The following is a 14,586-nucleotide window of genomic DNA, read 5'->3' as shown; positions in this document are numbered from 1 at the left end:
TCTCCACATTTGTTCAGAGCGTAGCGTTTAAAGTGTTTTGGATTGTGTAGTACATTTGTAAGCTACTCTAAGGTGGTATCATGATGAATGTCTCGGTTTAGCAGGCTCTGCTGAGAGACCATATGATGTAGCAATTTACTGCATCTGCTGAAACAGAAGTAAAGCGAAGTTTATATTTACAGCCTGCTATCACATACAGTGTCCCAACGGGCTGCACAGGTTTCTGATGCAACCTGAGCTTTTTGAGAGGAACAAAATTCCCCCCAAATCACTGGGACTGAGGAAGAGGAAGGATGTATTGAATAATTTTAGTTAATTCAAGCAACACTGTCTCCTGGAAGTGATGTGTTAGTAAATTGATTTTCCCTGTGAGTTTAGGAAGATATGTGTTTTTTTTTGTGGGTTATGACCCTCTGCAATGTGTTTTTGCTCTACATGTGCTGTATTCTTGTTGAACTGGGTTGGTTGCTGTGGTTAAGTTAGTGTATATTAGTGTAGTGGAGGACATGCATCCTGTGTCTGGGTTGTAGATCATGTTTGGTAAAGAATAAGAAAACATATGATTTCTGTTACATTGACTATGTTACTATGAAGATGATGTTGACTCTTTTGGTTTTTTAACCAAGATACTGATCTTTCTTGATCCATAACCAATTGCTCTGAGGGATTAATGAGCGTTTCATCTGATATTTTGCTAGCCTCCCTTCTTTTGTGTGATGAAATTCAAAACATTCAGGTAGTCAGTAACAAAGCAATTATTTTTTCCTTTTGTCTTTGGATGTCAGTTTTAGTTCCTTTTGTTAGTTGTAACTCTTTGAGCTTGAGGCCTTCATGATATTTGATTTATTACATATAATGCAACTTTTTGTTAACAGCTTAGTCTAAATAAATTTGAGGGAGGATTTCAGATTTCATCCACACTGGATTTAGATCTGATAAAAAGCCATTGAACCATAACCCCATACACCCAAGTTTTTGGAGCATTTTTACAGCATGCATGCAAGAAACTCTTTTTAGCTCTTTCTGAAACAACAGTAACCAATAATCTCCTACCTGCGCTTAGTGACGTGACATATCCCAGCTGGCGCTTTTGGCAGAGGATAAACAGAGAGCTTTGAGAATAATTTTTCTGTCCCACTGTGAGGCAAGTGATTCATACAGTAAGGGACTTTGACTCCCGAATTCTGACTTCATCTCTTTGGCAGAGGAAAGGCACAAACATGACAGAAAAATGCCTCAAGTTCGACAAGTAGAAAATTGGAAGTGGTCTATAGTTTAGTGTGGCCGACAGCTATTGGCAGAGCCAATAATGAATGCTGTGACTGAGATTGTTCTTTTGAAGGGGAGCAACGAATGCTGACAAAGACCTCGATGCTGTGTCTCACTTTTGAAGATAAAAGTTGTTCGTTTGGGAGTTTTATGACATGTAATCCCTAAGTTAGACGGACACCGCTTTTGATAGCATTTGTGGCTTAATATACTGTTTATTGAGTCCTTTTAATGCATTTGCTCTTATCAGTGGCTAAAAGACAAACTTGGGAAACAGCCAGCCATTAAAGCTGAAATCCTGACTGCCCAAGATTAAATGTAGTTTATTCAATTCAGTCGGTAAATCGGTGGAAACGAGGTGGCCTGGCAGCTTATTGAAGTGGCCTGTCAACAAAATATGTGTTATGTAGTAAGATGTGGATTTATACAGTCTCCGGCATGCAGTGCTTCCACAGCTCAAGCTGGCCATAATGCAGCACTTTCCACATCTCAGGGTTTTCTCTTTGCTTCAGCCTCATCGTTCGCATGAATGATGGGCGAGCTGCTCCACACCTGCCCGGCTTTTTTACTCTATATCGAGATGTGGGTCTCTCTCACTCACAACCACATACACACTGATGCTGATAAAGGTTAAGAGGAGCAGAGTAAATGTGGAGCAGCACTGCCCCATTTTACGTGTTATGGATGAAGTGATGGGTCTGGTTCATCTGGCTCCACTGTATCATGTATTCCCTGCAAACCACTCCACATCCAACAAGCTTTTATTGATTAGCATTCCCTTTCTACTGTGCAGAAGATGCTAAGGGATTTGGCAAGGCACTAATGCCACATGGAAGTTATACTTTTTTACATTTAAGTCCTGGGTGATTTGGCGACACCCATGGGTCCTGGTCATGACAATGTAGTTGAGCTTTATATTGAAAGTCTAACTGGCAATTGCATATTTCCCGTTTGCCAACTTGACGTCAGAGCCCCTGGTGGTAGAGGGGTATGTAGATCACCACAGTTTGAAGCTATGTGATAAATTCATTGTGAGAGGTGTGGATTATCAAAACCACTGGATATTTTTAACAACGCGTCAGTACATTCTCCGGCTGTGTTTTTGGCAAAGACATGATGGTCTTTCCTTGACTTAAACCAGGTGGTTCAGGTGCGTTAAACTGACCCAACCACAAGCACAGCATTGCCATAACATCAACCTGAAAATAAGAATCAGCATATCTCTGGTAAGCTGAAACATACACTACCAGTCAAAAGTTTGGACACACCTTCTCATTTAATGGTTTTTCTCTATTTTCATTACTATTTACATTGTAGATTCTCACTGAAGGCATCAAACATTGAACACATATGGAATTATGTAGTTAACAAAAAAGTGTGAAATAACTCAAAACATGTTTTATATTTTAGATTCTTCAAAATAGCCACCTTTTGCGTTGATTACTGCTTTGCACACTCTTGGCATGAGCTTCATGAGGTAGTCACCTGAAATGGTTTTCCATTAGTCTTGAAGGAGTTCCCAGAGATGCTGAGCACTTGTTGTCCCTTTTGCCTTCACTCTCATCCATCCATTGACCATAAAGGCCTGATTCACACAGTCTCCTCTGATCAGTTGATGTAGAGATGTGTCTGCTACTAGAACTCTGTGTGGCATTCATCCGGACTCTAATCTGAGGTGCTGTTAATGGCACTTGATTGTCTTTGCGACTACACTTGGGGACACATTAAAAGTTTTTGCAATTTTCCAGACTGACTGACCTTCAGTTCTTAAAGTGTTTTTTCTGTTTACTTAGCTGATTGGTTCTTGCCATAATATGAATTCTAACAGTTGTCAAATAGGGCTGTCAGCTGTGTACCAATCTGACTTCTGCACAATACAACTGATGGTCCCAACCCCATTAAGAAGGCAAGAAATTTGACAAATGAACCCTTACAAGGCACACCTGTGAAGTAAAAACCATTTCAGGTTACTACATCATGAAGCTCATTGAGAGAAGGCCAAGGGTTTGCAGCGCTGTCAACAAAGCAAGGAATCTAAAATATGAATCATATTTATAGTTATTTCACACTTTCTTGTTTACTACATAATTCCATATGTGTTCATTCATAGTTTTGATGCCTTAAGTGAGAATCTACAATGTAAATAGTCATGAAAATAGAGAAAAAAACATTAAAAGGGGAAGTTTTGACTGGTAGTGTACATTTACAACATTTTATCTGAAGGTTAAGAGAGCAGCCAATAAACTGTCATCCAATAACAGGCCTCGTTCCATCATGTCGCAGTCTGATTTCAGTGACAGTGGAGTTGCTTACCAGGCTGGTACTCGCTGCTCTATATGTATATTTAATTATTTATATCCATTGTTTAGAAGAGTGCCAAAAAAAGTATTCGTATTTCGTAGATGCAATTATTATGATTGATTGCTGTCAGCACTAACTTAAGTGACAAATACTGTGTGCTCTGTGTTAACAGTAAACTGTTGATATGAATGACACAACATTTCAATTGATCTGTATGACTGTATGTCTAGATACCATATGTCATGCGAAGAATTCATGATGACTACAAAATTTCCTCCACACATTAATTGTATTCATTCACATTCCCCTCTTGTCCACTGTAGCTATTCCTCATTCAACCGTGCACCGTGGCAGATGAAGAGCACTGCTATCAGTACAGTTACTGTACAGAATGGTGGATGGTGTAGGTCCTCTATAATTAGCCGTTGATGGCTGCATCCTGTGGTGTCAGACCACGTAAACATGCCCCTGAGCGCATCGCTATTCTAATTGCCATTGCTGCTCTCCAATGTTCCCGGTGTGAAACTCCCAGTCTTTACTGCCACTGAGCTGCTGAAGAGAGGGGAAGATGCGGGGAGAAAAGACAGAACGGTGGGGGGGGGGGGGGGGGGGGGCAACAAAATAAGATGACAGCTCACCCAGCAGGTGGGAAATCAGACAGCTACAGCATGAGCAGCATAGAAGGACTGCAGCACTAACACGCCATTTAGTGTTTTTGTCTATCCACGTCCGTTGTGTTTTCTAATTACAGTGAAGACAAAACCCCTCCTGGAAAATCTATCAAAATCAGCATTGACAAGCACAAAATGCACACTCATGACACCATATTTACGTTTGTTTTAGATGAACAAACCACTATCAAAAAAGTTCAAATGAAAGGAAGAAACGTGTGAAAGAACACGTGTGCATATAAATGACAGAGCTATAATTAGTAATGCATGACATTGTTTTCATCTACTTTGTTCTTATTTATCAGACACATAAAAGTGACCCTGACTACGACTCAAACATTTATTAAGATGACAAATTCTGCTGCTGTTTGATTCTCTACCTGGAAGAAAATAGCTTTTTTATGCTGTTGAAGGATGCTTATAGTTTGATATTTAAATTTTCCAAATTGCATGTCATTTAGAAGTCATAGCTCTCTTGGTTTGACAGCAGTAACTTGATCTATTTGTAAACAAACAAATGCCGTAGTTTTGAGAGGAGGCTGGTGATCTTCACAGTGAACGTCTCTTTTGATCATAATGATACACAAAACCAAATAGCATACAGATTGTACACACTTAAAAATAAGTGCATTAAATAGTTCTTTTGGTCAACTTGCTGTGGTAACTCACAGTTCACGTGCAGCAGAAACATGTGGGCATTAAAAGTGGTCCCGATGGAGCCTGCATTCACGCCGCCTGTCAAATCTAATGTAATATTAACAGTTACTGTAGTCATGAGTTAATCCCTTATCTCTTGAGAAAAATATTCTACCTCCACTTTGTTCTTGGCAGCCAGCTTGTGTGCACGCACCGTGGATTTACAGGGGAGTTGGTGAGAGCCATGTGTGCGAAAAGCAAAAGCTTACGAAATCTTTGAAAGCTGCAGAGCTTTGGGGATTAGCAGCACTAGCTATCTTTTCACATTACAGGGCGTCATTTCACTCAGTGTTAATAAGAAAAATACTGCTTAATGGAGCTGCAGGTATGAGCTGAGAGTGTGGATGCGATTTGTATGTGCAGTAGATTGGTATGGTCATATATAAAGACCACTCAGCTGCCCATCTGCTGAAGATTTGGGCTAACTTTCTGTCTTTTACTCTGTTTTGGAAACAACCTCTGACACAAGTAAGACGAAATTTTATTTTGCACGGTGATCTATTTCTTCTTCACACTAATGACTCCTAATATTATGCACCACCCCTTCCAGTGTGTCCAATGGGACCTTCAGAATAAAAATGTGCTGTAGTTAATGGAGAGGGACAAATATTCATTTTAATCATATTTGAATTGTGCCATGAATTACAAATATGCTGTTTGTCTATTTAAATGATAATTTTGCAAGCCAAGAAAGTTAAATTTTGTTGCAAAGTAAGTATTGTGAACTACATTGTCTGGCCCAATATAGGTTACCAACACCAACATGGCCGTCATCTTGGCAAAGAAAAGACTCAAAAGTTTCTTCTACTTGTTTTGGCACTCTTCTAAACAATGGATATAATTAATTAAATATACATATAGAGCAGCGAGTACCAGCCTGGTAAGCAACTCCACTGTGACTGAAATCAGACTGCGACATGACTGTAGTTTCGTTAATGGGTTTTGGTGAGCGTTAAGCAAGACATCACTTGTGCTACTGTTAGCTGTGTAGTCATTCTCCTAAAATATTTTTTCAAAGTCTCATACTTAACAATTTATGTTGAACAGACTTTCTCGAGTTGAAAGTTGTTTCAAATTACAGGTTGTAATTCATGATTCAAACAGGATCAAACTTCATTAGTTGTCTCTAGCCATTCAATACCATTTTTTCTAAGATTATGTCCCACAGTCTAGTCTAGTCTAGTAATCGGAAGGTCAATGGTTCGAATCCTGGCTCCCCTTAGCTGCATGTTGAAGTGTCCCTGAGGAAGATATTAAACCTCTAATTGCTCCTGATAAGCAGCTGGCACCTTGCATGGCAACCTCTGCCATCAGTGTACGAGTGTGTGTGTGAATGGTTGAATCTGACAAGTGTTGTAAAGCACTTTGAGTGGTCAGTAGACTGGAAAAGTCAGTTCACCATTTACAATATGGTTACAGTATGGGACGTGCCTTCTCCTCTCTATGAAGTACAGTAAAGCCCACTATAATTCTGCAATTTATCTGTCAGAGATCAAAATCTGTAATGCCCTGTCAACAGCTTTTTCAAAAGTGACCAAACATCATATCTGAGTAAAAGTAAAGATATTGTGTTCAAATTTTACTTTGGTTAAAAATTAAAAAAAATAATGTTCTGGCAATACATCTACTTAGGAATCAAAAGTACAAGTAAATGTAAATCATACATATATTTCCATGTATCTATATACCGTATACATGGCCTTAACCAATCATTGGATTCAACATTCAGCACTTTCTGATTATCAGAATCAGTGTTTATTTTTTTATTCAAGTGGCGATAAAAGAAATGTTACTAAAAGTGTGTTACTTTGGCTCTGATGGAGCATGTGTTCTGCAAAGTGACTAGTAACTTAAGTTACTAATTTAATGTAGTGGAGTGCAAGTACAATATTTGTTTCTAAAATGTTGTGGAGTGGAAGTATAAAGTAGCAGAAAATGGAATAGATGTACTTAGTTACATTCCATCGCTGCCTTTCGATGAAGTTGAAACAGATAGATAGAACAGATTGAAAAGGCGGCACATTTGCTCCAAGGTAAGGGCGGCAATGTGCCCCCTTGTCTTTCTAAAAGAGAGGCATAATATTCCTCCTTTTCCAAAAGCTGCCACCGGGGTAGGTGTAAACATGTGAGGTGACATGAAGCACGAAGTTGGGCTGTGAACGGTGACAACGAATTTGTCTTCAAAATAAGAGTTTTACATTGCACCCCATTGGAGTGTAGAACTGGGTTCTTAGCGGGGGGCTTTTAATTTGAAAGTAGCGACCGTTCCTAGCGGACACAACCAAACAGCTACAGAGACCAAAGAGACGCTAGCATCTCCCGGATCTCAGCGGCTGTCCAGTTGCTCATCTTGACGTCCACGGATGAAGTGATGGACTGACTGCTGTGATCAGCTGTTTCCTGGTTTCAAAACTCCCTGGCTGTGGGTCGCACAACAGTGCAGGTCATCGACACCTTCGCCCATCTCAAGCAATTGCTGGCACATTGTCGCCTCGGATTTAGATAGCAGTCGAGGCGGAAATAAATGTACCCTCCGAGGTTGCAAAATGGCGGACCAAAACAGACCCCCAATGTACCCCCTAAATTTGAGGACCTAGCCGCAAAAAGGACAGCCGAATTGGCGGCTTGCTGCCCAGTATAAAAACAGCTACTGAGTAAAGGATAGAAGTGAGCATGCTACTCTGAGTGCGTCTCCCTGCATGGGCTCAAAGTATGAGGAGGAGGAAACCTGATAAATTGTTCTCTGACATCCTCACAGAGGCCCATCGGAGCTTTCTGGTGTCGTTAAGCCCACCTCAGTGCGAGAAAAAAAGATTGGTGCTGAATGATGCTGAGGATGTTTGCCTTGATAATGCCAGAGCCTGTTTGTGTTTGTGTCAGGAGTCGGGCGGTTAATCCAGCCTACATCCCAGGTCCAGATATCAATACTGTGTTAGAGAGCTGTGGTGTGAGACTGGCTGTCATGCTTGAGGAGAGCAGCCTCTGCTCAACGCTTCTCATGAAGGGAGCGGGAAGAGAGGGAGGGTGGAAGAGAGGGAAGAAGGGAGGGAGGGAGGGAGCAGACATGCACATGGTCTGCTGGATCTACTCTAGTATTCGGCTGTATTGGATCAGTGTTCCTGCCAGGCCGGGGCAAGAAGGGGAGAGGTGTTTGCGTGTGTCGTTATCATAACCAAACATTCTCTTCTGATTTGTCGTCGGCAGGATTTATGAGAGGGTGATAGACCCCCCTCAGATGGAGCTCACCCCAGGCAGTGGAGTGTGGCTCGGCCAGCACAGCCACAAACATGGCCTGTTCAAGGTAAGACTCCACAGATGATGCACACACACACTCACACACACACACACACACACACACTGCCTGCACATACCTGAATGTACTTCGCATTCAGGAGCACCAGCTATAACTGGCCACATTTTCAGTAGGCTGTGTGGGGGACGAGAGTCAAGTAGAAAATATAAGAGGAGCACAGATGAGCAGCAGAAAAGCTCAGTGTATGCTTTGAAACGCTTTTTCCCCAAGTCCATTACAATGCTGTTGATTTTTAATCACTGCTCAGTTTCTTAGCCGCCTGCGTGTGCTCACAGCAGGTAGAGGATATGACAGAGCGTCGCCAAGACATGCACACCTTCTTGATATTCCCTCCTCTCCTGCCCACCCGCCGTTCAATCAGTGGTCCCTTTATTTTTCTTCCATGTAACATATTGATTGCCAGCAGTCTCGACTGTTGTGTAAATTATTTCTCTCACCCTTCCTTTCACACTACCGCTGCTGCACACCAGCCAACTGTTCCTCCTCCCTCTGCCTCCTCCTCCTCATCCTCTTCCTCCTTCATCTCCGCCTCGATCATGACTTCAAGACGCTCCTTCTTCTGCGGGAAAGCGCTGGTCTTGAAAGACGTAGCTCCATCATCCAGTTCCCTACCCGCAGTCAGCTCAGTGAGTCTGTCTACCCTCCATGTGCAGGGAGCACTCAAAAGTGTTTGTCAGCAGCAGAGACAGATGGTGTGGAAGCTCACAGGCCCTTGTGAAGTGACAGAGGGAATGAGGAGATTCTCCCTTCTGGTTTACAGCAGGACGAATTGGCACGTTGGCTGACAGGTGCACTTGTAACACCTTGAATTAAGGACCTGTTGCTTGGTGTTATCAGAGGGGCATTTTAGAACAAGAATAACATCATTATCTCCATTTACTCATGCATATGTATTTGCTGATTGTATTAGTTTTCACGCGATTAATAGCTTTGCTTTTTGGTAGGTCTCGCTACAGAATGAAGAAAAGCAATGCACAGCAACAGATATAAACCGCTGTCCGTGGAAGTCCCTGTTCGCTATGCAGTTCTCCCATTGTTTAGATTAATGTATACCAAAAAAATTCCCAGGATGGAGACCATCTGTGCTTGCATACAGAGATCTGAAATAAAAAGAATTAGGTCTCGGGCTTAGTAGGATATCTTACAAACAAATGAAACAAAAACTGACTCTTTGGGATTATAGGATGGGTCGGCCGCCGTCCCAAAGTGCAATTATTTGATGAGTTGGGAATGAGACTCAAAATCAACTTTTCTTACAAATAGCACCTTCAAGCCAAAACATGATCTTCTCCTAAACCTGATCAAGTGTTTTTGATGTGGAAACGTAACCTGACCAGTGCAGTGTTGATACTACAACACACGTACAAACAGAGAAACAGACTGAGAGAAAACATATTGTCCATATTTACACTGCTACTCCTTTGCTTTTCCATTCACTTTTTCTCAACTGCTCCCTACTATAACCTGCTAAAGACAAGAGGACAAACAGAGCCTATGTCTTCTCGTGACTAAAGCAGAGATGGTTGAAGAGCTCATTGGGAAACAGGAGAAAAGAAAAAGAAGCAAGAGGCAAAAGAAAATGGAAAAATATGCATGAGCTATAGAAGTAACACTGTAGATGGAGATAGGTGGTGAAATAAAGCAGCAGCTGTAATCTATCCCATTCAGGACTCAGGAGTGGAATAATGGTAAGATGAGCTAACTAGGCTTTTAAATAAAACATATTGAGCCCCTCGCAGTGGTTTGAGACGCTCCTTGTCCTCGTGCCGCCTCCTCTCAGGAGCCTCTCCATCTGAAGGAGCAACTGTTATAAATTATCTTTATCTGGAATCCATTGTGCCAAGGATGCTGACTCCTCAGGGACACCGTTGGCTCGTTTGGAACTGGTGCTTTTGTGAAACGCTCTGTGTTTCATGCAGCGCGCGGCGGTAATGAATCTGCCGCCGACAATGATGGAAAGCCCGAACGCGTTACATAAGGCAGCATGATGAAGGAAATGCCAACCTGGATGTGAGGGATTCAGAGCTTAGATCTAACGCTCAGTCTGACTTATGCCTCCTCTGTTTCCTGGATGTTCAAATTAGGTTGTTTATGCCTCGTCCATGTCTTTCTTCTTTTATTTCAATTGTGTATCATGTATCATCATCCACGGCATAATTTTCTGATGTATCTGATGTACTCATTCTGTTCAACCCTACATAAGTGTTAATACAGTACAGACTGGAGTGAATTTAGGCTATTTCAGAGTCAGCATCAATCATCATCTTTCAAAAATAAAACTGCTTAATATAAAAGTTATATCCTTGTCATGTTGCCTATTATGCCGATATGTACCTATGAGTTATTGTGTGCATTCTGGAGCTCATATGCATAATCTCAACTGTCGTTAACTCTCATCTGAAATTTAAAAAAAAGTACAAAACATGTGCTCATGGCTAGGGGAACAAACAATGTTCTCTTTGTCTTCTTTTCTGCAGTGTGATGAACCAATCACAGCTTTTTTTGTCACTCTTCTACAATCTGTCACCAGCACAGAGGATTCAAAACATTGTGCACTGAGTGGAATTAGTGGCTTAAACGATGGGTTCACCCCAAAATGACAGTTCAGTGATTGTCTTCTCACTCGAATGCGTAAGGAGAGTCGGATAAGGTTACGTGGTGGCAGCATGTCGGCATTCTCCTAAACAACAGCCTGTCCGAAGTGGGAACACAAGCTCGACTTCACGTCAACGGTGTAAATAAATCAAGAGCATCTGGAGATTTTGATCAGTCCAGAAAATCCACAGCCATTTTGTATTTTATAATAAAAGTCCCCATCTATTTCAGTATTTTAGGAGAAGGCAACACTATTTTACTGTGAGCCTCCTAAAATGTTTTGTTCAAAACCAACTTTCCATCAGCATGAGTGAGAGTAGATCATCAACATCATCATTGTCATCCCCCTTTTCTCTCTCTCTATTCACTCCTTTTTTGTCTCTTCCCCTGGCACACTTATAAATTAGTGCTGTTGATGCTGCTATAGTCCTGAGAGATGAACAGCGGGTGAGTGCTTTGTTCTCAGATTCAGCTACAAAAAGGATAGGTCATGTTGTGCGTGATCAATTTGAGAGAAAAAGGAAAAAAAAAGAAAAAAAAAGAATAACAAGATAAATCTTCACCCAGGATAATAAACCTCTGTCAATGTTGCCTGAGGGTGAAGTGTTGTCCAAACATGCCCGGGCTATTATTGCTATAATAAACAAGCTAACTGGAAATTATGACTGCAAAAGGGAACAGACAAGCTAAGTGAAGGTAATTTTATCAGCAATAACCGTGAGTGAACTTGTGATTGTTTGGGGACACAAAGAGACAAATGGTGCATAAACTACAAGCACACACTTTCTCACACACACACACACACACACACACACACACACACACACACACGCACACCTGCTCTACCTGTGAGGATCCTCAATGGATGTATTCATTCTCTTTTCATATTACTTTAACCTGTTTCTTTTTCTTTTTTTAACCCTTACAAATGCAAATGCATTAAAAAACAAATTAACATATTGGGTGCTGTTTAGCTCAGTTGGTAGAGCGGGCGTCCCATGTACAGAGGCTTTGTTCTCCCTCTCTCTGTCATCCTGTTTCAAAAACATATTGACCTTATTTGTTTCATTAATTTTTCTCTGTTCTCCAGTACACTGGCTTTGAAACAATGTTATTTGAGTGTTGTCTTTCAGCCTTACGTTGAATATGTTCACATCCAGACTGTAGTCTGTATGTACAGGCTCTCAATAGAATTCTAGGTATATGTCTGAAAGAAGAATGCGATCAATGGACTCAGGTCATGTGACTGACTTGGCAGTGGAAAAAAAATTAATTGTTCAGCCATTAAAAACTCCCTGGTTGCCTTTTCTGTATCTTATCTGTATTTAATCAGACACAGTGTGGGTATAAACACCCTAGGGCTTGATTAATTAACTTTTTGGCCAATTAGGCATAAGAACTTGACACATACCCCACTGAGTTTATCACCTTCTGAAATTGTTCTGGTAAAAGTCATATAAACAATTGCCTATTTCGACAATACATCTCAGAGACAAGGAACAACAACATTTTTAAAGTCATTCTTCATCATTTCTCATCCAAGGCGCTGCTGCACAGCGACAGAATAATAGCAAGTGTGGAGGCTCTAACTGTACACTGTATATGTCTTTGAATGCAGCTGTGTAATTGGACTTGTCCACAATTTTAGACATATCTGCCATAGGCTTTGGCAGAGGGATGAAACAAATATGTGCACATTTCTGCGTGTGTGGGAGAAAGAGAGAGGGGTTTCATGACTTCAGTTTGAATTACCTACTGATCATTGACATTGATGCGTGGTCAGGACCCCTATATTACACCACCGGGACAGACATCTGTGGTCTACACCTTTATTCTCATTCTGAGTGACACTGACAATCTCTCCTTCAGCTTCCACTGCTCACACAGTCTCTCTCTCTCACCTTGTGTGTGTGTGTGTGTGTGCGCGCATGTGTGAGTGCGTTTGTTCTCAATCTGTGCTGCAAGCCTGTTCGCCTCAAGGTTCTCTCTCTCTCCGTGTCTCCGTGTGAAATGGAGGCAGGTGTTGCTTGCATCGAGGCTGGCCAAATGCACTGTAAATGGATCTCACATACACATAGAGCAGAGACGAGTTGATGCCAACTGTGCTGGAGGTGGTGAATTCTAATGTCCTTCCAGCATGTTTTCAGCAGGCACTCTGAAGGAATGGTGAAATTATATTACCCCCCATGTGTGCTTGGGCACCCTGGTGTTTTAAAAGTTTGGTTTTCCATTAGAGCGGACAGCTTTTTTTCCCCAGAGATTGTTCTCTGTGGTCATCATGAAGCCTCTATTTACCAGCCCTGCACCCCTGGAGATAACCTGTCACTCAGAGTGATTGAGGGACAGTCTGTTAAAGGAGAGAGCCCCACCTACTTAAGGCCATTTATTCTGCTTATCAGTGAAGTTCATTTGCATTAGGTCAGTTACAAATGGAAGCTTTATACACAGAATGGTAATCTGTTTATTTTCAAAAAAAAAAAAATTGGGGGGGAGAGATGGGGGGGGGGGTGTCAGCACTTTAGTACTCTACTGTCTAAAAGAGAAGCCTGATATAATTCAAATTTAAGAGGCTGATTTATCATCAACTGCTATTGTTAATCAGCCAATTTAGAGTTTTCTAGAATTCAAGATTTCCATGGAATTGTCAGGCCTGGACTAAAAAGAGGACTCAGATGCAGGGCAGAATCAAAATTCAACAGACTTTTATTCTGGAAATCGTTGGGCATTCAGGACAGGGAGACAAATAAATAGGCTCTCAAAATCTAACCTGACTGCACTATCAGAAGGGCAGAACAAAATAAACAAATCAAAATCACTCCAAAAGGCAGAGGCAAGGCAAACACACAACAAAACTATGAAGAAGGAACATGTCTAATAAATCAAAATCACTCCACAAGGGAGGAAAACTAAAACTAGATAAACAAAACACTGATCTAAGAACTAAGAAAATAAAGCGCTCCAAAAAGAGGAGGAAAACAAAAGGCTGACTATGAAAACCAAATCAAAAGACACTATCCAAATTTACAAACAAAAATCACTCTTCTCGAGGCACAAGGAACACCAGAACAAAAATCAACATGAACTTTGAAATACTTAACTAGGCAAGGCTGTGACAAAGGGCTGGGGTGCACGCAGGAACGAGACACACTGCCACAAGACAAACGAAGACACAGACTATTTAACACATGAGGGAGAGGGGAACAGCTGGAAACAATCAGGAATCAGGGATGACGTCAGACCGGGGACACGAGAGGAAGGGCAAGTGACCTGACACGATAGCGAGGTTAGATTTTCAAAATAAAACAGGAAATTCACAAGACAAAAAACCAAGACAAGACAAGACCTCACCACTGTGTGACAGGAATTTGGCCATTGTTTGATGCAGATTAAAGGATGCCTGTCTGTAAATTGCTGTGTTTAGTTCAGTGCAGATCTGGGTCCAGCTGATATTAAAAAAAAAAAAAATGCTCATCTCTGCCATCTTTTAGTGGTATGTATCCATTAGCCTAGCAGAAGGTTTTGGATTAGGTTGACCTGTGTTTGCCTTTGACATATCTGACAATAAATTGGAGGACATTAAATGTAGTTTTAATAAATTAAAGATATCTAACTTTTTATCCAAAAGGTCAGTCAAATAGGAATAGAGGCTGTGACGCACAGGATTAATGAGTCAGAGTGAGAGAGAGTTTTACCTGTGCAGCTCATGATCTGCAAAGTACATTTAAACATCAGAAAAATACA

General features: G+C 41.3%; 1 protein-coding gene across 1 annotated transcript in view; it reads left to right on the top strand.

Moving 5' to 3' along the window:
- The window catches only part of LOC115580439 (protein kinase C-binding protein NELL1), a 283,933-nt gene that overhangs the window by 74,225 nt on the left and 195,122 nt on the right, over nucleotides 1–14,586 (top strand). The window contains exon 5 of the mRNA XM_030414756.1: nucleotides 8,142–8,238. Coding sequence (XP_030270616.1) covers nucleotides 8,142–8,238 — 97 coding nt within the window. The remainder of the gene's footprint in view (nucleotides 1–8,141; nucleotides 8,239–14,586) is intronic.

The sequence above is a fragment of the Sparus aurata genome, chromosome 4 (assembly GCF_900880675.1).
Source record: "Sparus aurata chromosome 4, fSpaAur1.1, whole genome shotgun sequence".
Lineage (NCBI taxonomy): Eukaryota > Metazoa > Chordata > Actinopteri > Spariformes > Sparidae > Sparus > Sparus aurata.
The sequence above is the reverse complement of the archived record's forward strand: the minus strand, read 5'-3'. Positions and strand labels throughout refer to the sequence as shown.